Genomic DNA, 25610 nt, shown 5'->3' with positions numbered 1-25610 from the left:
AACCTCTTCGTCTTCACGTACGATTTTCCTGTTTTGATATCTCCCTTAATAGTAGCCTCCTTCACCCCTCCCTCTCTTTTCTGCTACCATACTCTCTAGCACGTCCCTCATGATAGAGTTTCTTCTTAGTTAGCCAATGTCCCAACGAGTTTTTCTTTCTTTTCTTAATAATATATAAAATTGTTCTTTTCTCCCCTACTATTTCTAACACTCTGTCATTCGTTTTCCTCTCGACCGAACTAATTCTGTCCATTTTTCTCCACACCCACATTCCGAAAGCTTTCATTCGTTTTTGATCGTTTTTTGCTAATGTTCATGTTCCTGCTCCATACAGTACAATTACTCATATAAAACAGGAAATTATTTTAAATTTCTGATGGTAGCTCACATATTTAGGATCCCACATATGGGTAGCAAAGTGGCGTAAGTCATTTTTCTTTTTTTTTAAAAAAAAAAAAGACAGAGAGAGATTCAGTCATTTCCGTGAGCTTGCAACCATAACCTGTTGGATGGCAACGTTGCGTATCTCAAGACAAGGCCATAGGCCAAACGATGGCACCACAAAGAACCGATTTTGTACGCTTTTTCTATATCGATTCTAATAGAAGTCATAACATCTCATAATGTCTCAAAACTGACTTACGCCAGTTCGCCATTCTACGCCTCATATAGCTGTAGGTCCTCATAAAAACGTTTATTGTCGCATCAGCTTATAAAATCATTTCCAAAGTGTCCAGGATTATTACCCCTTTTGTTAATTTTATTTTAAATACATAAGAAATCGTTTTACTGGGAAAATTAAAACGTATTGCCTAAAACGTGACAGCAAAAACATAGAAATTACAGTAAAAATGTAAGAATCGTGGAATTGAAATTTCGTGTCTACCACCGGAAATCGAACACAGGACCACGTGCACGTGCTAGCAACTAGACCAGTAGGAAGGGATTATACTTGTGACACCTTTATGTATAGATGTTAATAGTATTTCATGTAAGAGTACAAGCATTTAAGCATATTACCTGACTCTATTATTGCAGTAAATATACTTTAATATTTACTTACTATAAACATATTAACTGTTATAGCGTATGAGTAAGCAAATTTATGTTTTAACATGTATTTTATAGAACAACCCTCCAAAATTCAGAAGTGGATAATTTCCTTTCCTTTTGTCTCTCCTATGGGTGATCATAACTGTTTTAATTCTCTCGATAGTTCGTTCGTATTAGCCCTTAATAACCTTCTTTGTCTGATTTACAAACGTTTCAAAAACTATCAAGTGGAGTTTAAGTTACTTCTAATTACCCTGACCAACCGTAACTAACATGTCATTCGATTTTTGTTTAGAAATAACTTTAAGCTGGGTTATTAAGCTTGGTTGAGAACATATTTCTCTTACGCGAAACACTCAAAAAGAACAGCTATGAATCTTTTTGGCCCGAAAGTGTTTGTTTTCAAATAAATCTACCATAGTGGCAGAAAAAAAATAAAACTAAGCAATACTTGTAATAGATCGTGATGGAAAGTCAAATAGATGTTATTCAGTGCGTTTTCTTCCACCCACGAGTAACCATAGAGCACTCCTCCCACTGCCGCCTACCTGTCCCCTCCCCTGCTGAGCCCCCTCTGTAGCACATGCTCTTTGTCGTTGTACCTTTTGCGTGGTACTCGACGAGGAACGGCGGTCTTTTTTAAAAGCGGAATTGCGCGTGGCGACCGTTCATTCTGCTCTCGACTGTGGCAGCAGGTAGACGCTCTGTCACTCTCAACTGCAAAACACTTTTATCGACGCCTCTTCCAACATATCAGTTACTCGTATCTTATTTATTGTACATAACTTATTATCAGGGATAAGTCCAGTTTCATTTTTAATTTTTCTTGCTCGGTCGCGGATCTGAAGTATTTTCTTCCACCGGAAACACACTTTCACACTTCAACAATGGCAAGTTGGTCCACGTCTCTCCTGTTAGCAGCAGTCAGTCTTCTCATCCTAATAAACACCATCGAACCCACGTTCGCCAAGAGTAAGTACCGAAACTCTTTTATTTTTATATATTTTTCATTATAAGTATTTTTTTAAAAATTACTTTTGTACCTTGTCATTTTTCTTTTACTTTAGCGTCATTACTCCAAGGATTTTTAGCTCATAATATATTTTCACCTTTGGGAGTAGGGTGGCGCAGTGGTAGAGCGCTTACCTCTGGCGCGTGAGGTTCCTACTTCGATTCCTGGCCAAGGAAGTTTGTGGTGGACAACATCGTGTTCGTGGATTTTCTCGGGGTTCTCCCATTTCCTTCCACATTCTCATTCCATCAATTCTTCCATTATCATTCTTTTAATCATCATTTTCCTCAGCCTGCTAAGTGGTTAGTGTACGCGCCTTTGGAGTGGAAGACTCGGGTTCGATTCCCGACGGGAGCTCATGTGGTTCGGATTCCACGTTAATCAGTAGGTCCACGTCTCATATAGCCTCGCTGCTGAAAAGGGACGCTAAACTAAAAATCAACTCAACTAATTTCCCTCAGCCTAACGTTCGTAATAGTGGGACATTAAACTCACAGAATTCATTTCATTTCATTTCAAGTTTCCTATGACGAATCGTTTTATAATTTCTCTCGATATGATTCTTCTTTTCTTTTTCTGATTATTTTAAATAAAATGAAATGAAATATTTGAGTGTAATGTCCCTCGATTATGTTCTTTAGGCTAAGGAAAACGATGATTAAGGGAAGCGAAAGATGATGGAAACATTGGTGGAATGAGAAAGTAGGAGGAAACGGGAGTACCGAGAGAAAACCCACGAACACGATGTTGTCCATCACAAATTTACTTGGCCAGGATCGAACCAGAGACCCTCTAAGCAGGGACGTACGCAGGAATTTGTTTCGGGAGGAGTTTAAAGCGTTTCCGGGGGGTCAAAATACAATTTGAGACTAAATTATATGAAAATTTCTAAAATTGCCCCTAAAAGTAGACTACATTTACAAAAAAGTCGGGATTTCGGTGGGGGTCCGGACCCCCACGACCAACCCCCTGCGTACGCCCCTGCCTCTAAGCATCACAAGTAAGAAATCTACCACTGAGCTACCGTGCCTCGTTGCGACTATTTTAGAATTCGAAGGAAAAACTTATTTGAAGGTTCGTTACTACTTTTTATTATCTTTTTAAATTCGTAGATAATACAAAGATATTAAAACAAAATGAAAAAGTTATATGAATTAAAGCACGTAGTCTGCAAAGTATTATAATATAAACCACATATTCAGGATCGGATTGACACAAATTGGCAATGAACAAATAATTTATACTTCTGGAGCCATTCTCTCCTCGTCCCGAATTAATGTAATTTCAAATATACTTATACTTAACGAATTTGAAAGTACTGTGTTCATGTTAACGAATTGTTTTTTTTTATATTTCGATCTCAAAAAACAAAACACATACGTATCATAAACGTTTATGTATAAACGCTCACGTGAGGAAATTTTAATATTAACAAGCTAAACCGGCTATTTACACAACGCACAATTCTAATATCAGCTTGAATTTCCTTCCCACTTCTCACTATATCGGTGCAAGTCCCTTTACGGACACAAGGACAGGAAGATTCTCAAAGGGAGTAAATTGCTATAGATAAACATATAAATGTAGTATTGTAATGTATAGAATGTTGACTTTATTTGGTGGCAAACTTAGATACCAAATGCAAATATTTTTTTCTTCTTATAATTCCATATCCGAGTACGCTTCATTGTAGGTCCACAAGCCTTCGAAGTTGCCAGCTTGCTCAGATAAATCAAAGCCCCTGAGACGTCCATCAACCCGCTATACATAGCTTCTCTACTGGTTGCCTTTCACAAGGGTATCAACCTTAACGTCCTAGTGACAATATTACATTAATAGGGCCAAAATGACGCCTAAAATATGGAACAGAAAAATAAAGACAAGTTTTTTTTTCGAAAATTTGAATGAGAACTGGCTAATCTACACAAAATGTGGAATCGACCAGCGAAAACGGCACGTTTCTAACACTTGTGGTTTTCACGATATCATTATCGAAAAGATTGACCACAAACATATAAACTTTTCTTGACTACCAACATATAAACCTAACATCTTAATATATAAATGCAATAAATTAATTTATTCTCTAATATAAAAGAATGGAAAAGAAATCAAAATATATCGCCCTTGGGCATACCGAGCCTAGGCGTTAATCCGTGCCTCCACATAATGATTTATATATAAGCCACTAGTTGAACGTGCGCACTCTACACAGCGCCTCATTTACATATGAGCATGAATCTCCTTGTTATTCCTCACATCTGTATAAGTCCCTTTACAGCCACAAGTGAAAGACGTCTTGATAAAAATTGATAAGAAATACCATAAAGAGGAGATTTTGTCGATTACTTTTTCAATATCTCGCACCGTTTGCAAGAGTTGAGCCTACTTCCGGTTGGAGTTTTTAATTCATGTATGATCAGTGTTTCCTTTCTTCTTGCATGCAGTATGTAACGAGCAAATACATTATACACACAATTAATTATACACACCAGTGATATATGGTGTTGATTGGGCAAAACTCTCCAAACAATAAAGATTCAACTTAGACTGCAGAAATGGTTATCCTTCGTTTTTCATTATCATTTGGCATGAATCAAACGCCTGAGAGGTATGCAATCCCCTATACAATTATGTGCTGTTAGAATGTATAATGCATAGGATATGATGCTTTTTTCTTCTAATTTCAACACCTCCAATGTACCAGTAAAAATGTAATAAAGAAATAGTGGCCATACAATCTACATAAAATTTGCAATCGATCAGTGAAAACGTCATCTTTCTAGAGGCTGTAGTTTCCGAGATCTCATTGTCGAAAGTTTTGGCCACAAACATATAAACGTGCAAAAACATATAGTTTATAAGAACTCCAAAGATGGTAGCACAATTCATTTGAATTGATTTTGGAAAAGGCTTATTAAAATACAAAGGCTTTGACCATTAAGAAAGATAAACTATGAAAAACGGGTCTATTTAAATAATTTATTTAAAGTACAAACACTTTAAAATACTTGTTTTTATTAAATGTGAAATCAGAAATAACGGTAAATCAAGGGTTGGAAATCCTCAGGCGCTTCTGTTGCTATTGTAGCATTTTAATAGATAGATTGTATTTTATCCATTGTATTTGACAGTAATTTGGTGCAATTTAACAATGATGAAAAAACATCACTTCAAACAGTAAAAATAGCGTTTTACGATGGAAAAGCAACATGTTTAACTGTATTTCGCTGTAATAACCATAATATAGGAAAACGTTAGGCTGTATTTCATTATAACAAAAAGAAATGAAATGAAATCTTTCAGTTTTACGTCCCACACTTATGCCGTGAGCCAAAGGAGACGATGATAGATGAGAAATGAATGAAATGGTGGAATGAAGAAAGTGGGATGAAACGGGAGAACCCCGAGAAAACCCATACACATAGTGTTTGTCCACCACAAAGTTCACTTGGCGCGAGCTGGGATCGAACCAGGGACCCCACGCACCAGAGATGAACACTCTACTACTCAGCCGTCGTGGCCCCCTATTTCATTGTAACGTAACTCCAACGGAAAGCTAGAAGTTCGACAGTAATTTTCTGTTATTTAACAACGATAATAAGATAACTTCGTTTGAAAGTTATTTATTAAAGTTATCGAAAGTTTTGTTATCTAAAATCCGTTTATTATATCGAATTATCAAACTTACTACCACGTTAAAGCGGATAACTACAATGAATCACTGTCAAATGGTCCATAATATTATCATTGTTAAACAACAACGAAGTACTATCAAACGTTTGACTATTCCACTAAAGTTACTTTACAATGAATAATTGTTATCTACGATTTTGGGAAGATGATTAGTTTACTTAAACAATGCATGTGCATTTTAGAGATTGATGCGATAATAACATACTTCAGTATCGAAGCAAATAATGACCTTCCTAGTACACATAGGAAATATTATGGGTAAACTCAGTTTGGTTCACTGAAAGAAATCTGCGTGAAGAACGTCCTCTTTCGACCGACATTGTGTTTATTTTATTAAAAAACTTAGTTTCAAAACCTTCCACATTTTTGTTAGGGTTTGTAAGTTTTGGACAAGGTATTTATTGAAAATAATCCGACAAAGTGTTACGAGTTTAAGTAACATGTGAATAGCATTACTAGGTTATGCTGATTATATGTATTAAGTTAATAGTGAAACCATTGTTCAAGTTAAGATTGGAGCCATTAGTGGCTAATATGATTTACGGAAATAAGAGCCAAAAGTGGCTGAGGTTAAGTTAAAATATTAATTGCTGTGTTAAGTGTGGAAGCTGTAGAATAATGTGTTACAACAAATAAGATTGTATATGTAGCCTATGTTACTGAACCTTAGTGGTTGCGATAAGGTACAGCTAGGTACCAGAGGTAAATATGGTTAGTAAAGGTGGAGAGATAGAGAATTGAAATTTTATATTCATTAGTAGTCGCTTGTAAAGTGAACCAGTTAATTAATAATAACCAGCATTTAAGTACAAGGCGTAGGTCTTGAATAATCTAAAAAGTTTCAAACATTTTTGCTTTTAGCTTGAAAAATTAAACGAAATGAACTCTTTCGTTTCATTAACGTCCCACGTTTATGGCTGTTACATTAAGGGAGACGATGTTTTAAACAAGTAAATGATGATGACAAAAGAATTGATGGAATGAGAAAGTAGAAGGAAAAAGGGGTACACCGAGAAAGCCCATGGACACGATGCTGTCCACCACAAACACACTTGACCGAGAATCGAAACAGAGACCCAAGACACCAGAGGTACACGCTCTACCACTTAGCCACCGTGCCCGGTTTCTACCACGAGAAAGTATAGTTGGGTACATTACAAAAACTTTCAATTTTTTTTTTTTTTTTTTTTTTAATTTTGTGGTACTCATGATTTAAAACATCGATGGACAAACTTTGTTGGAGGGGGTTAAAGAGAAATGAAAAAAAATTAAGGCGGTTCAATATAATTTTCTTACCACAAATACCAACGGTTACTTTTATGTTGGTATATTACAGCAGTTAATACAAACGTCAATGTATACGAACCAGCTATAGGATACAATGTGGAGGACTAGAGCAGGAGGCTTCATTACCAGTTCGCTTCAAAAATGTAGCAGCCTGTGCATCATCCTCAAATGTTAACATAACATTCAAATATCGTAGATCGTCAGATTAGGAACAATGTCAGGGAGCCGGATAAAACCATTTAGGGTGTAGTGTTGGGCTCGCGGGCTCTAGTTTACCCATCACTGATTTAAATGGACATTACATTAGTAAATATATCTTATTATTTACATTGTAAACAAAATTATGACTATAAGTAATTAAAAACAACCCTTTTCTTTCGATATTACATTATAAAAACTTGTTAAATTATTCGTCGTTGAATTGTTCTTAATTTACTATTGACAGACAGGGTAAAGGTACTCGTATAAAACAAGTTTGGTAATTCAAAATCCTTAAAAACTAAATGTTTCATTCAATGTCCATGATTTAGTTAGATTGTGAGTTTAGCATCCCTTTCAGCAGTGGGGCTATATGGGACAGCTTAATGTGGAATTCAAACCACATGAGCTCGCGGAAGGAATTAAACTCGGATCTCCCACGCCAAAGATGTGTATGCTAACCGCTTAGCCATGAGGGTGCTTTTAATATTCGATGACTATGCGGTTTAGGCTAAAAGAGGACCTGGCCGATGATCTAGTGAAGCTGATGGTAGTAGTCTGGTCCATTAGGCTAAGAATCTAGACGCAACAACAACTGAAAGTCGAGGGACAGCTCGGGTCCACGGCTGCCGATCATGGCAACCCAGAAAATTTGGCAGATTGTAAAGCTTGCTTGGGATGACGTATTTGTATTAAAACTTTCATTTATGTCTTGTTACAAAATATCTGACAAACTGAATGCCCCCAAGAGTTATAATTAAAACGGCGCCACTGTTTGATCCTCCCTGTAGTATCTTATTTTAAACTGTTCTCGATGTGCCCCTGTCAAATCCAATTGTTCTGAACAATAAAAAAAACTAGAAAATAAGTTTTTTTTTTAAAAAAAAAGTGCCATTCTTACAGATATTCCTGGGTTCGATTCTCAGCAGGGGAGTTTTGAAATTTGATCGCATTACGCTGGTTGCGATTCTACCTTATACTGGAGTTTCACATCTCATATAATTTAAGTGCTGAAAAGTGATACTAAACTTCAATAAACAAACTCCAATAATGATCCTTCCTTTTTAGCCTAAAGGGCATAATTGTGGAATACAAAAATAAAGATTTTATTTCATTTTTCGAAAAAAAGAAAAGAAAAGAAAAATAAACTATTGGAGTAGGTTTTTCTCTTAGAAAATCTAGGAAACAGCTGTAAGGATTTTGTTCATATTTTATAAAATTTATATTAATAATTCTAAAAAAAAATGTGCCATAATCATTTTTTCGAAAAATCTTTAAAATGTAGTAAATTACACTGTAAATAATTACGGTCACATTTGCTGACCGATTACTGTCAATTCTGCCTGCGAACTGATTACTCTAAAATTTACGGTATTACTGGAAAATGTATGGTTATGGGCCATAAAAAGGCCGTATTTATACTCTATTACCATAACGTTAACACTCATAATGCAAATTTTTAGGGTAATTGGTTGGCAGCCAGAATTGACGGTAATCGGTTAGTAAATGTGACCGTAATTGTTTACAGAGTAGTGGGAATATAGGTATCTTTTATGGACAATTTTCTCGGAAATACCCCCCAGCAATTTTTCATATTTCGTAAAATACATTTTCTTTACAGCCTTCCAATAAACTATAATTAAATTTCTGTTTCGTGTATCTTTGTTCAACAATGAGGGTATGAAGGACGGGATCTATTATTTTTAACGTGGACTCTCAACCATGATCGGAGCTTGTGAAACTGATGCAGTTCGCGAAATGGGACGTATGGACGTTCTATCTTCGCCACAGGTCAAAGGAGTAGTTCCTCGCAGGGGAAGTTCTTTTCGAGTGTTTTTTTCTTCAGAAACAGTTTGGAAGGGTTTTCTTTCTAACAACCTTATATAGTTAATACGATATAAGTATTTTTTTTAAAGAAAATAGAGATGGTTTAGTGACGAGAATGAGTTGTTTTCGAATGATATTTTTTTAAATGAAACGAAATCTTTCAGCTTAACGTCCTACGTTTATGTCCGTTAGGCTAAGAGATACGATTAAGGTTAGTTTAAAGGGAGAAGTTTCGCCGTTAGATGTCACTACAGTCTTCGTATATCTCTCATGTACTTTTTACCTTTCACGAAAATTCACGATTTCTCTTACAAATTTCAACCTAGAGATAACTAATTTTTAGAGAAGGAACTTCATAACCTATCCAAGGGAACAATCCGTGCCGATGTTTTATTTAGAATTTTCTTTATTGTTGAAATGGCTTGATTGTTCAACTGGATATCTAAACCTTTAACAATGTAACTGTTTCAACAATGAAGAAAATTCTAAATAAAACATTGGTCTTTAAAATGATGGGGGAGAAAAGAACAATTTTACATATTATTAAGAAGAGGAAGAGGAACTCTTTGGGACATTGGCTAAAGAGGAAGTGTATCATGAAGAACGTGCTACAGAGTATGGTGGCAGGAAAAAGAGGGAGCGGGCGAAGGAATGGACGATAACAAAACAGAAAAATCGTACATGAAGACGAAGAGGTTAGCTGAAAATCGTGGAGCATGGAAGCTTCTCATCTGTGCCAAATGACCTGGCAATAATGGCAGATCATCTATAATGATGATGATGATTGTTACTCAACCTACTACTTAATTCACCTATTATTTAATTAATTGAAATATTTCAGGTAAGAGCAAGTGCATACCTAGGAATATACCGGAAATTTCTATAGTATGCGTGGGTGCTGGTCTTGGGGGCCGAGCCCCCTGTAAACTTCATATATTCGCATGGATATATGACAATAAAAACAATAAAATACACACACTTAAGCGTCCACTCCCCGAAGTTATATAGAAATCGGCACTGCCGATACAGTTTCTCGTTTGTTTGTTTGATTGATTGTTTGTTTAGAAATAAGAGACTCCTAGTACTAAGCTGTGATGAAGTCTGAACCCTCGTAAAGGAGCTGGAGTTGAGCTAGCAAAAAAGAAAGAAAGAAACAAGAAAACAAGAAAGCAACGCCCAGTGGCGGATCTAGACCGGAGCCGGGGGGATTATCTCCTCAGTTTTTTGAGTGATTAAAACAGTTTAAGCTGTTATTTATATATTTTTGAAACTTTATAATAAACTCATGATTCAACTTTCATAGTCTGGAGTCGGGTTCGCCCCCCCCCCCCGTTTTTACGTTCTAGATCCGCCTTCGGCAACGCCACAATACAACAATTCAGTTCAATCGACAAAATTAAGACGAGATCATTTACTGGTGCGTGAGTATTGTTTGACCAATTTTGTAGAGATAATTTTCATCATATACCGTGAATAAGTATTTACTAAGAACCTTACAATCCCATTTATGTTTAAAAAAAGAAATACAAAACGGTAGAAATGAAATAAAATCTTTCAGTTTAACGTCCCACGCATGTGCCCTTTAGGCTATGGGATACGATTGTTAAGGCAAGTGAATGGTGATGGAAGAATTGGTGGAATGAGGATACGGAGGAAACGGGAGTACCTCGGAAAAACCCACGGACATGATATTGTCCTCCAGAAAGTTATTTGGGCATGGATCGAACCAGAGTCCTCATGCACCACAGGTAAGTGCTGTATCACTGACCCACAGTGACCTCCTAACAAATGGTAGAGGCGTAACCAGTAACTTACTAAGGGGAGACGCACACACCATACATATTTACACGGTCGAAAGCTTCCGGGCGCCAAGTTGTCATAGCTACTGGAAATACGGGTCTGACACCTGAACCAGAAGCATTGTTTTCGAGTGCTATATAGTATATCAAGCATTATGTGGCAGTAGACCTATATAACATTTATTACACATACTGGCCTGTGAAGGACCTGAAATACAGTGTTGGAATATATACACTAACCATGTGCGCATTTATTCTCAATTTGTTTTGATAATGCAGTAATGAAAGAGTAATGAATTATAGTAAAAATTACAAGGAATTACTAAGTATTGCTTTCGATACGGTCGGCCCAAATAGTGGTCGCTCAATAGGGTGATGCATAGGGATGGCCAGAACCGATTCCTAGTGGAATCGGTTTTCGTGTCTGAACGGATCCGGTTCCGAAACCGGTTTTTCGGATCCAGGTCTGGAACCGTTTTTTGGATCCAGGTCTGGAACCGGTTCTTCGGATCCAGGTCTTGAACTAGTTCCAAGATCCGGTTCTAGAACAGGGTTTTCGGATCCAGGTCTGGAACCGAAACTTTGTGACCATCTCTACACTAAACCCGAGCTGCTGGCAGGCTGTGAGCAGTGTGCTACATGAAATAGTGGAAGCCACAGGCAGGCGCCTAGGCGGCGGCCGATTGTCTCATTTGGCTAAATAAACTGGGTTACTGGCAAACTCATTGGCTAAACAGGCAAACTGGCCAACTCATTTGGCTAAACACCCACTGGTGGCCCAAATTTTTTTTCTGGGGGCACAAGCGGGTCTGGGCTGGGAGGGCACAAGCGCATGGTCCTCTTTACAGTGATTTGAAGGTGAACTTTGTGCCTCCTTTACGGATCTTTCGGGGCTTTCGGAACCAGGTCTGGAACCGGTTCCTAAGATTCGGTTCTGGAACCGGGTTTTCAGATCCAGATCTGGAACCGGTTCCTAAGATCCGGTTCTGGAACCGGTTTTTCGGATCAGGTCTGGAACTGGTTCCAGAAGCGGTTCTGAAAACCGGATCTCCGAGAAACGATTCCTCGCGGAACCGGTTTTGTGGCCATCCATAGTGATGCATCATCAGCGCATTGTCATCCAAGCTTCATTACTTCAGCTTTTTGGACTGGAGTTCGTTACATCATAATCACGTTGCTCACGAATTGCATGATAATGGTGGATCAACACCAGAAAATTTTAGTGCTCCCACTGATAGTAAGAAACGACACACACACACCAGTAAAAATATACCAGGTATACAATAATTGCAAATTTGGACCGAAGCGATCATCTTTGTTGATTGTTCCCGTTTTCGGTGATTATTCCTCAATGGTATGTCCAATCGGGACATGCTACTCCTATCGACACTCAGCGTGCGCTCTTAAATCACCATGTCAAATTTAATTAAGAAGGGTTCAGGTACCTCGGAGAAGTATCGGGCAAATGAATGCATAAGGCGACTTAAGAGGAGCTACCGGTACGCTCGCTTCACTTTAAAAAATTGGGGTCGAAAGCAAATTGGGTTCGAAAGCAAAGCGAAAAAAGTTTTCGCCCTATTTCCAATTCTGAAAATTCTATTGTCATTATTTACAATGAGAATTCGCACGCCAAATGCTTTTCTAATGTTAAGTTTATGTGCATTCCGTTTTTGATGATTATTCCTTAATTTTTTTGTATGTCCGATCGGGATATGCGACTCCTAATGACACTCAGTACGTTGCCTCGAATCACTATGTCAAATTTGGTGAAAAACGATTCAGAGATCTCGGTGATTATTCCTAATAGGTATGTCCGATTGGGATATGTCACTCCTTACGACACTCAGCGTGCGATCTTGAATCACCATGTGAAATTTGGTTAATAACGGTTCTGGCATTCTGGAGGAGTATTCGGATAACAGAACCCCTAAGAGGAGTTTCGCTCCAATAAATAAATCAATAAACAAATAAAAGCAACATCTACTTTCTTATTTAATCCTTTGTAGTTGGACTAAGAGATGGTGAATTTTGAAACGTAAACTTACAAAAATATAGCGTAAAAGCAAGCGTAAAAGAACAAAAATATGAAGACTACAGCATATGAATATTTTGCTGAAATCTTATATATGTAGTGTTAAATACAAAGCATCTGGTAAGTAAGTGTTTTTGGACATGACTATCCACTATTTGGGAATGTATGTAACACGCTGAATATAAGCAGAATTATTTACGGTACCACTGTACTAAAGGGGAGCTTGAGTTAGGTCATGGATAAGTACGGGTAAGTGTCTGTTCAGTACCTTCTACATTGATTTTAGTTCCGAAGTTGTATAGCAGGCGCATCCAAAAAGTAAGTTTCCCACGCGTCCCATAGCTAGGAAACGGTATGTTGCGCGAAGAGACTGCGTCCACGTAAGAGGGTAAGGTCCTAGCATGCCGTACGCGCCAGCGGAACTTTCCTAGTAGTGTCGTGGCAGTGGTTGCAGATGGACGTTCCTACTCCAGCCCCCACCGCGTGTGAAGTGCGAGCAGTGATAAAATTTTCGAATGCGCATAGCGCCGATTGAAATCCATCGTCAGCTGTGCCAGGTATATGGGCCCAACGTCATGAGCAAGCAGATGGTGCGTTACTGGTTTAGACAATTTGTAGCAGGACGCCAAAATGTACAGGTCTCCTGCAGCAGTTCAGCTGGGACATTTTGGATCATCCACCGTATAGCCCGGATCTTGCTCCGAGCGATATCTCTGTTCTTACATCACACGAGATTCCTGTCACGTCATCATCAGCATTTTCAGAATGGCGGGAAGGCGGAGAAGGTTGTTAAACAGTGATTCCTATCTCAGGCGGCTGTGTTCTATGACACAGGTATAGACAAGTTAAGCCCATGGTATGACAAATGTCTGAATTCCGGTGTGAAAATAGCTAAACACATCCTGTATCTGGTACAATAAATCTTTCCATTCAATTGTGTTTTGTTTCTGTTCAAGGCCTTTGGAAAAAGTACTTTCGAATGCGCCTCGTAACTGTACTTTCATCACTAATGGGATAGATACTACGCCTCATCGAAATGAACATTTACAAGTGAGAAGGTAGCTTTCGTCGAAATCATTTCTTTTTTTCGAAAATACTGATGGGGACTTTTTTCATGGTTTGCAAATAAGTTTTCATTAGGAGTATGTTTAGTACAAGAGGTCCAGAAGCACGTAAAAAAAAAAAAAAAAAAAAATTACAGGAGAAATGAATGACGCAAGTATTAAGACGTAACATAACGTAACCAAATCTAACCTAACCTAACATAAACTAACCTAAGCTAACCTGAACTAACCTAAACTAACCTAATGTTAGTAGAAATCAGCGAAATTCTATCATTTTTGGAAAATTATGCGGGATCCCTACACTAATATAACATAAACTAAACTAACCTACCCTAAACTAACCGAATGTGAATAGAAATTACCATAATTGTAACATTTTTTAGAGAAAAGAGCTGGACACCTTCTGCTAAACATAGGCTTTTCATTAATCCAATTTGGGGATATAATATCCACAAATGGTATTTTACTGATTGAGTATCTCTATTAACGGATAATTTTGTCGAAAATGTATCTTAAAACTTATTTTTCATATACTTTCAAATTAGCATAATTTTATCCTTCAAAATTATTTAAAAAGGATAATTGCAGAGAGAGCAAATTCTTTTTTGAATGAGGTATTTCAGAAAATGACAACAACTTTATTCATATTTCTTAAATATACATTTAGTCAAAAATACATAATATTTTGTAATTCATTTTCTATGAAAATTCCAGAAAACATGATTTACAGCTTGAAATGTGTTTGGTGCGGTCTATTTTTCCCGCAAATGATAGTAGCGATTTGTACAAATATGTAACAATTTAAGTCTCATTTTTCTTGTGCATTACAATTTCGTTGTAGTATAGCCTTCCGGGTTTATTTTCTGTTTGTAGTTATGTTGAAAATGTAACAAATTCTAGAAGGGGTAAATAGAAAGGTATGTGTTATACAGAACTTACATACAACGAACACATACATGATTTCATATAAGGAACATAGAATAGTTGTAATTGGAAATTGGGCAGTTTCATGAAATAAAAATAATTTCCGATGAGAGCTCATGTGATTTGGATCAGGTGTTACGCTGTAGGTCCTCGCCTCATATAGCTTAGGTGCAAGGACACCGATCCTGGGGGGGAAGCTCATGTGGGCCCCATGTATTTTATATATGAATATATATAGTTTATATGTATTTTTATTGTTATATATGTTTTTATGAATGCCCCCCCAAAGTTACAGAGAAATCGGCGTCCTTGCTTCGGTACTGAAAGGGACGCTAAATTAAAATCCAACCAATAGTATACTATATAAATCTTTCCTACCTTTTTACTTGTACAGAGGAGACCTAAAGAAAATATTAATTCAATCGAATTTTTCTATCTGTGAATGTACTGAAATATGTACCAAATTCGAACCGTTCCTGAGTGGTTGCTCAAAGTGATGATAAATGGATAATCTACGAAAATATATACAAAAAACAAAAGATTATGGTAGAAATGACTAGACCAGTGGTTCTCAACCTTTTCCGACCGGCGATACATTTTACTAAACATCCAGGACATTGCACTGACACAGTTGTTTGATATTTTTTATTATAAACAATAATAATATTTGTATTTATATTTATTATTATTATTATTATTATTATTATTATTATTATTATTATTATTATTATTATTATTATTATTATTATTATTATTATTGTGAAACCTATTAGTATTTATAATGACTCTATATAGCACTGAGCATTTTAGCTACCGCTGGAGGTGTTGAGTAGCACAGTCTGTCTCGATTTTCACTAATTATTAGTAAATTCTTCATGATTTTTAAATTCTAAAATGTCGCGACACACCTTTAGAGGACTGCGTGACACACCGGTTGAGAACCACTAGAATAGAAGCTCCTCAATTTGTGGGAAACGCACACTGACACCCAGAAAGGTTAAATTGTGTGTTTAGAAGAACTGGAAGGGATTGTTCGTTCATTAAGAGACTGTTGACACCGCCCAGAACGATAGATTCTGACCTGTGCTGTCGACAAATAGACAAATGCATTTGCAACTAAGAAAGAAACACTCGGAACTGGGCAACAGAAAGCGTGTCGTATAACATGCTGACAACACTGGACCGCATTATATCTTTAAAGATTCATTAGAAATTGAGAGAACTTAGCTCATAAATCTTAATGTATATGTCGTATGCACCAGATCTGGCACCGCCAGACTATCATTTGTTTCGGTCTCTGCAATATTCCCTTAATGGTGTTAAGTTAGTATTTAAAAATGATTCTAAATCCAGGTGTCACATTTTTTAAACCGAAAACCTCAAGTTCTATAGCGACGCAATTTTGATATTGTCGAAACAATGACAGAAACTTGTCGAACAAAATACGTAATACATATTTGTTTCCATAACGCTACTTCCAAACAACAATAAATAAATGTATTACGAATTTTGATCTCCAAATACTAAATACCTTTAAGATAATCTGGTATTACCTAATCCTAAGTTTCGTGTTTTCGATATTATTCTTATTTTTCTACGATGCACTGTGTCATATTAGTAACTTTTTCAGGTATGAATTCATTAATTGGGATTTAATATTCATTTCCTGCACCATGTTTTATGAAGGGATAAAAAGTTCAACATGAAACGGTACTCGAGTTTCGACTTAAGCACCTTCTCCCTACAGAAATCGATACCATATTCAGTAATTAATAGAAACAACGTAAATACTTTATACTCCACAAAAATTACAATTTTGCCACTTCAAAATGTATAAAAAAAGAAACAAATAAAATATTATATGTTGAGAAAACCTTTCGAAATTATTTTATGTTACAAATCAGAGGATAGTTATGTTCGTTAATTAGAGTTGGTGTCGCTTTCAGCAGCAAGCCTGTATGAGGTGTGAGCCCACAATTCAACGTAGGATCTGGGGGCGCAGTGACTCAGTGGTAGAGCGTTCACCTCCGGTACTTGGGGTCCCTGATTCGATCCAAGCTCGCGCCGTGTGGACTTTGTGGTGGACAAACACCGTGCTCCTCGGTTTTCTCGGGATTCTCCTACTTTCTTTACTACACCATTTCATTCATTTCTCATTATCACGGTCTCCTTTAGCCTAACCGACATAAGCGTGGGACGTAAAAACTTAAAGATTTCATTTCAATTTTTCAACGTAGGATCTGTTAGGAGTTTGGCGGAAAGTGTTTTAGTGTTCTGCAGTAGTCAATAGGAGTTTACAGTTAATATATATTTTTTTATGTTTAGTTAGTTTTTACATACAATAAACAGAAATTGCAAGTTAAATGGATATTGAAGAAAATTAGTAATTGGATGTTGTCAAATGAGCTTGAGATTCTGGATTTTAATTGCAATTAGAGAATAGAGGCTCTATGTAAATATAAAGCAAGCCTAGGCTCTGGAAAAAATGAAATCTTTAAGTTTTATGTCCCACGGTTATGCCAGCTAGGCTAAAGAAGACGGTGATTATGAGAAATGAATGAAATGGTGGAATGAAGAAAGTGAGAGGAAACGAGAGTACCCCGAGAAAACCAACGCACACGGTGTTTGTTCACCACAAAGTTCACTTTGCGCGAGTTGGGATCAAAGCAAGGACCCAACGCACCAGAAGTGAACTCTCTACCACTGAGCCACCTTGGTTTTGTATTGAGAAAGTATTTAATAAGGGCGAATGAGCTCTATGTTATGGTTAGTATTACAGAGAAGTTGTATTATATGATGAATGAAGATAGTATGTGTATTCAGCTATGGCATTTCACATTCTGAATTCGTATAATTTTGTTTGTGAATTCGTATAATCCTGTTTCTGAATTCATATAATTCTGTTTCTTAATTTGCATAAGCCTGTTTTTAAATTCATATAATTCTGTTTCTGAATTCGCATAATCCTGTCTCTGAATTCGTATAATCCTGTTTCTGAATTCATATAATTATGTTTCTTAATTCGCATAATCCTGTTTTTAAATTCGTATAATTCTGTTTCTGAATTCGCATAATCCTGTTTCTGAATTTGTATAATCCTGTTTCTGAATTCATATAATTCTGTTTCTTAATTCGCATAATTCTGTTTCTAATCCTGTTTCTGAATTCGTATAATTCTGTTTCTGAATTCGTATAATCCTGTTTCCTAATCTAATTCGAAAGGAAAGCAGTTGCCAAAGAGTTGTTCAAAGAAGTGTTCTCTCTCCAAGTTAAATGAAGAGCATGTAATAAGAAAATAAAACCAAAAACGATCCATTTCAGGATTTGAACACACAAATAAATGATTAACCACTCGACTATTTCTTATGCTAGGTCGAATATACTTTTGACTTTGTGTAAAGTACTTTTCTGTTCCACACTAGGTTTTTGTTTAGTCAGATACGACAGAGTTTGCGGCGAATAACTGGAAGTTATATCTCTTACAATTTATAAACGTTTTTTTTTTTAGTTCATATCATACTTTCTTTTATTGCGAAATAGCTGGTGTAAAACAGGTTAAATCTCTGCAATGATGAAGATTAGAATGATCATTAATAATAATAATAATAATAATAATAATAATAATAATAATAATAATAATAATAATAATAATAATAATAATAATAATAATAATAATGCAATAAAAATACCTAAACTGTAAAATTTGAAGAAAATTATTTAACTCAACTAATGATTCTCTCTTCGTACGGACTCTTAGTATATAATTTAGACTTACATGAAAGGATTGTATCTAGCTTACACTTTTTGTGCAATATGAAGTAATTGTTTGGGATAGGCAAGTGGTTAGCGTATTATACTTCTACCCAGAAAACTCAGAAGGAAAGAGATGAGAAAACGACGAGAATGGGGGGAAGGGGGAATTGGAGCAGGTCAATGAATGAAGATAAGATTAATTACCCTATTTCCTTCAATAATTCCAGATTTAATATTTATAGTTTGTTTGAGTAATTCCAGATTTGATACTTATATCGTTTACCAAATATTATTAGGGTTATCAAATCTAGGAGACTCAGGGGAGAGGTCATGTAGCTAAATGGAATAAAGTATGAATTCTTTTAAAGTTTTAATTGTAAATCCAATCGGAATACGACCATTACGAAGACCTAGGCGCAGATGGGAGAACAATATTAAGACGGATCTTACAGAAAGAGGAATACAAAGTAGAAACTGAATCTAATTGGCTAAGGATAGAAGTCAATGGAAAGCTCTTATGAACCTTCGGGTTCTATAGGCAATAAAGCAGTTTGTTTTGTTTGAACCATTTTCTACCTCATATAGGATCAATGCTTTTTTAGTTTCTTCTCACGTGCAATATGTAGTGAAATATACCGGTACATGCAACGAGTTGTAAGGTAATTGTTTTCAATTTAGGTCCTCATTGGTCTACACTCAAAACAATACAAATTCGTCTTACGTATAAAGTTTGCCCCCTACCATTTTTATGCAGACAGATTTTCACCAAACTTATCACATCCTTAGTGCATTATTAGTGCACTAAAACGCACTAAGCACTCCCATATTTTGGGATTTATTCAAGATTTTTGGTGGAGGGCCAACTTCAGAAATATCAAATTCCATACAAATTGTCGTAAAACATGGGGTTAATGGATATTATTAATGCATCGTTAGTGCACTTAAGCGCACTAAGCACTAACGTTAGTGGGGCCATATTTTAGGATTTATTCAAGATTTTGTTGGGGGGCCAACTTCAGAAATATCAAATTTCATACAAACTGTTAGTGTTTTCTAGAAGCACTAACGATGCACTAACAATGGCACTAATTTTTTCGTTAGTACATGAAGTGGGGGCAAGTTCAAACTCATCCCAAAGATATTTTACTTATAGCACCCATATTACTGAAGGACTAACGATAGGTACTGATGCACTAAGAAGAACTAACAATACATTAACAATTGCACTAGAAGAGATCACTATTTCTTTTGATTTTGGCATAAATTTGAGACATTGAAAAATTTGCCATTAATTTCTTATGGGAGTTTCGTGACATGTAATTGGTTGTATCTACATTAATAGTGAAGCATTAAGGAAACTATGTCGGCTTTCTAGAAGCACTAACGATGCACTAAAAATGGCACTTATTTTTTCGTTAGTGCTGAAAGTGGGGGCCAATTTCACGCTGGAGCCTAAAGGATTTTACTTGTAACGCCTACAGTAATGAAGCACTAACTTTAGAGATTGGTGCACTAAGAAGCACTAACGATTGCACTAGAAGAGATCGTTAGTGCTTTTGATTTTGGCAGAAATTTGACGCAGGGAAAAATTCAACATGAATTTCTTTTGGGTTTCGTGACATGAAATTGGCCGTATCTACATTAATAGTGAACCATTAACGAAACTATGAGGGTTTTCTATAAGCACTAAGGATGCACTAAAAATGGCACTAAGTTTTTCGTTAGTGCTTGACGTGGCTGGGGCAGCTTGAACTTGGACCGCAAAAGGTTTTCATTTGTAGTACCTACACTGATGAATCACTAACGTTAGGTGTTGGTGCACTAAGAAGCACTAACGATGCACTAATGATTTCCACTCAATTTACCGTTAGTACATCATGTGGGGGCAAAGTTTACGGATATCGTTAGTGCTTTATTAGTGTAGGTGCTACAAATAAAAAAAACCTTTGGGGACCAGCGTGAACTTGGCCCCACTATAAGCACTAACGAAAAATTAGTGTCATTCGTTAGTGTATTGTAAGTGCTTCTAGAAAACAAATAGTTTCGTTAGTGCTTCACCATTAGTGTAGATATGGCCAATTATGTCACGAAACTCCCATAAGAAATATATGGGGACTTTTTCATTGTGTCGCTTAATTCATTCAAAGACCCGCTTAATTCAAAAGCACTTATTGCCTCTTCTAATGCAATTTTTAGTGCATCGTTAGTGATTCTTGGTGCACCAACACCTAACGTTAATGCTTCATTAGTGTAGGTGTGTAGCTGCTATAAGTAAAATACCTTTGAGGGGCCAGTGTGAACTTGCCCCCCGCTTTAAGCACTAACGAAAAAATTAGTGTCACTCGTTAGAACATCATTAGTGCCTCTAGAAAACACTCAGTTTCGTTCGTGCTTCAATATTAGTGCAGTTATGGCTAATTAAATGTCAGGAAACCCCCATAAGAAATACATTTAGAATTTCGGATTGCGTCTAATTTCCGTCAAATTCAAAGCACTAATGATCTCTTCTAGTGCAATTGTTAGTGCTTCTTAGTGCACTAATCCCTAATGTTAGTGCTTCATTAGTGTAGGTGTAAATATCTTTGAGGGTCAGGGTGAACTTGCTCCCACTTCAAACACTAACGAAAAAATTAGTGTCATTCGTTAGTGCTCCTAGAAAACACTAACAGTTTGAATGGAATTTGATATTTCTGAAGATGGCCCTCCACCAAAAATCTTGAATAAATCCCAAATTATGGTAACTCTAACGTTAGTGATCAGTGCGTTTAAGTATACTAACGGTGCACTAACGATTGCCGTTAACCCCATGTTTCTACGTCAATTTGTATGGACTTTGATATTTCTGAAGTTGGCGCCCACCAAAAATCTTGAATAAATTCCAAAATATAGTAACACCAAAGTTAGTGCTTAGTGCATTTAAGTACACTATCGATTGTCGTTAATGTTTTTACGTCAATTTGCATGGAATTTGATATTTCTGAAGTTAGCTCCCCAAAAAATCAGTAACTCGTAAACTCTGATAGAGCTAACGTTAGTTCTTAGTGCACTCACGATGCACTGACGATGTGCGATGTTTGGTGTAATTTGGGAGAGTTGGGGGTGGGGGCAACTTAGGCAAGTTAGAAAGTATATACACTACTTTTGACATGCGTCGCACCATTATCGGTAAGTGAGGAGTTTGTTTTCGAAAAGAAAGATTTTCATCTTCAGTTATCTGCTAAATTGATCTTTAACGGTTTCTGAATCTAGGGATTAACTCTGTTGGATTACGCAGTAGGGTTTATGCGAACGGAAAAGTTTTTTAGTAGAATTCACAATAGAAAGGTAGTCGTGTCTATAAGAAAGAAATATACGTACCTTGTTCATTCACTTCTACTGTAAAATCAGAACATAGCCCATGTTGTGGTTTCCAAGAGGCGAGGGGGCAAGTATAAGCAACGTTTCAAATATAGTTTCAAATTTTGCTGTAACTAATGTAAAAATTCTATTGGTTTTTCGATATTCCCAAGTACAATTTCCTCTTAGGGGGGCCAGCGCCCCACCTTGCCCCCCTGATTGGCGCCCTTGACAGTATAGTATTGTCATACATTTTATCCCAAGATCTAAGAAACCATTCATTTATGCAAGCAACGGAAGATGAAGACATTTCCTTCTGAAATTACGTGTATTTTGGAATTGCGAAATACAAAGGTGATGCCGCAAGTAAATCTGATTAAAGTCTCTCTTTTGTTTTGACTAGTGTATTTTCTTCAACTGATTTTGTAAAGTCTTGAACAATTATTGAACAAAATCTTGACAGTATACCTGTATTTTTCTAAATTTTTAATTTTGCGCTTAACATTGCATTTTTGCATAGAAACAAATCTAAACATACTACTCCAAAAGTGAGTTAATATAAAATTTCAGAAAGCATTAGCTTCTACTACCATCTGCTGAAACGCTATGCAGACAAAGCGAAATTATTTTGTTGAAACAAAGTGGAGATCGAGTAATTTATGAATTAATTTGCTTTTACAAACATTCTAATTTCCATATCAATCTTTTCTCTATTAATTGAAAAACCAATGTTATACATTTTAAATTATAAGTTCGATCAACATCCTCCCATTTCGACGGAAAATAAGTATTCAATAACCATTTGTGTGTGTGTGTGTGTTTTTTTTATTAAAACGTCATGCTATTTTTTAAATCAATATACGATTTAATATAAGTAAAAAATAGATGTCTCTCAAAGAGTATTGTCTTGCCATCATGTTTCATTGGTTTATAGGTTTGAAAAGAAAAAAATCCATTTAAAGCAAAATTAAAATGTAAATACTGCAAAGCAGATTACGAATATAGGGAATATATTTAGAATAATTTTACATTAATTTTTCTTGTTAAAAATATTAGTTTTCGTCCCATATTATGCCTAAAAAAGTAAAGGACACAGATGATTATAAGAAGTGAATAATTATGGAAGAATTCGTGGAATCACAGTGTGAGTGGTAAAGGGAAAATCCCGAGAAAACCTATGGAAATGGTCCGAGTTCGAACCAGAGGTGAGTGACTTATCAAACCACATCCTCATGTTTCTTAGTAAACAATATCATAAACAGGGGCGTCATTTGATGATAGAGGGGGCAATTTCCCCTTTCCCTGAGTTTAAAATATAATATTTAATCCGTTATGTATTAATACAGAAACTGATAAAAAGCGTGAAATTATTCCCTGTTGATTTTACATGTTTTAGTTTTCTAAGGCCTCATACACGTCCCAGTGGGCTACGACACAAATCTTTTTGTGTAAGCATTCATAGCAAAATGGAACCTACTTTGATTGAATAGGACTATTAAGCATTAAGAGATTAGTTTTATGAAAACGTTTTCTTTACATGACACGCTACAGTTGGTATCTGCATCGAAAAGTATCCCCGATTGAGTACGAGAGCGTTTAAAAGACGAACTTCTTAAATAACAGGTTAACATCTGCCAATGGCTTGCTCCACGTACCGGTCACAAAATAGCGGCAAATCTTGGTAAAAGTTGCTTTTTATTGGACTAGAATTTATGCGTTAGTTATCAAGTACTTACCGATTGAGTGATGTTGTGCATAAGATGTTCGTCGGATTACAGCAGTAATGAAGGGGTTGAAGAAACGCGTCTGTGTGAAATATGGTGTAAATCTGGGAAAAACTTTCACTGAAACATTCCAAATGCATAACCAAGCATAGAAAGATGACTAAACTTGCCAACACAGTACTATGATTGATTGGTTTAAGCGTTTTCCAGAGGAAACAATTCCGTTGCCGATGATCCAAAGACTGGACGACCTTCCACGTCAACAGACAACTAATATGTTGAGATTGGATGCACTGTAATTATTGAAAATTTTCTTTTAATTGTTTGTGAGAATGCTGAATACGTTGGTATAAGTGTAGATCCTTGCTAACAAAACTTGAGTGAAAATCTTACAAATTAACTGGCAAAACATCGCATTTCCATTGTGCCCCACGCACCCTATTTTCCGGACTTGGCTCCGACTTTATCTATATCCCAAACTTAAAATCACTTTGAAAGGACGTCATACTGAATACACAGAGGAAATTCAGTAAAATGCGGCGACAGACTGCACATCATCCAACAATAAATAAATAAATAAATAAATCAGCAGGCGTTCCGAAATTGGATGAAATAATTCCGACCGTTTATTGACAATGGAGGGATGTGCTTAAAAGGAAAGTTTGTATTCTATATGAGCAATAAAACAAGAAGAGCAAACAATCGGTCTGTTTTGAACATACCTTCAAGGACGCCCATCAGGGGGGGCAAGGTGGGGCGCTCGCCCCCTAGAGAAAATTGTACTTCAGAATATGGAAAATCCAATAGAATTTTTACATTAGTTACAGCAAAATTTGAAACTATTTTCGAAATGTCATTTGTACTTGCCCCCCCTTGAAAACCACAACATGGGCGCCCTTGCATACCTCTTATTTTGTGACAGACGAACCCTCCTAATTCACTCTACCTGATGTGTTTTTGATGCAATACTGGCTTGTAGTGCATTCGCATGGCACAAATTAGTAAATGGTTCTCGTGAAAGTGCATCGATCATAGCTTATCTGTATAGATGCGACAATGCCATTTCAACTTTGCAAAATACTTCGAAACCTGTTCATCTTTTTCAATACGTCTAAAGACGAATTGCGGCGTGTAACACAGTTAATCCGAAAAAAATATATTGCCATAAATTTTCTTTTTGTACCCCTGGTAAATGTAAAAATACAAAATTATTCTGTAGTTGCACAGTCAAGTGACCAAAACATAAGTTTCGCGTGTAAATTTAAAAACAAAACAATGTATTGTATTACAAAATATACCAACGATCTTATGCAAAAGTGAATGTTTTCGTTGTGTGTACCATCAACTATATGTGGTTTATTTAAAAACGTTAAAATTGTAGAAATAATAAAATATATGTGTGGTTCCTTTTTAAAGTTCCTACTTGGGCAAATACTTATTTATGCATAATATATTTGTATCGCATAATATATTTGTATAGTATATTTGTAAAATATGAACATAAATAAACTATTATGATAGCATATTTAACATAATTTCTTTCCCTGCCTCTTTCTCTCACCCACACGCTACACAGAGAGGAAATCAACAAACATACGTGTATAAGAGCAAGTTGAATTTGAAACTTCGTGACGTCATCATAACAAAAATACGTCATTATTTAATTTGGCCATTAGAAGTGGTATTTGAGTTGTAGCACAGCTGCAAATTACCCCGATCCTGGGGTGATAAGGAGGCTTGACCTCCTAAAACGTTTACTCGGTCTCCACAGGATCTCACTCTATTTTCTAAGATGTATGAGAAAGATACAAACATACCTGAATGGGTTCCCAAAGTTACACAGAAATAGACGCCACTAGGACCAGAAAAACAACACGTTTAATAGTTTTCTCTCTACTACTGACC

The 25610-nt window shown here is 36.2% G+C and overlaps 1 protein-coding gene across 1 annotated transcript in view; it reads left to right on the top strand.

Moving 5' to 3' along the window:
* Positions 1–1732: 1732 nt before the first annotated feature.
* CCHa2 (neuropeptide CCHamide-2) overlaps positions 1733–25610 on the top strand; it is a 470185-nt gene continuing 446307 nt past the window's right edge. The window contains exon 1 of the mRNA XM_081750416.1: positions 1733–2025. Within this exon, the coding sequence (XP_081606542.1) occupies positions 1941–2025 (85 nt within the window). The 5' untranslated portion in view covers positions 1733–1940. The remainder of the gene's footprint in view (positions 2026–25610) is intronic.

This window comes from Thermobia domestica, chromosome 2, assembly GCF_964235325.1.
Source record: "Thermobia domestica chromosome 2, izTheDome1.hap1.1, whole genome shotgun sequence".
NCBI classification, from domain to species: Eukaryota; Metazoa; Arthropoda; class Insecta; order Zygentoma; family Lepismatidae; genus Thermobia; species Thermobia domestica.
This window is presented reverse-complemented; position numbering and strand designations above follow the sequence as displayed.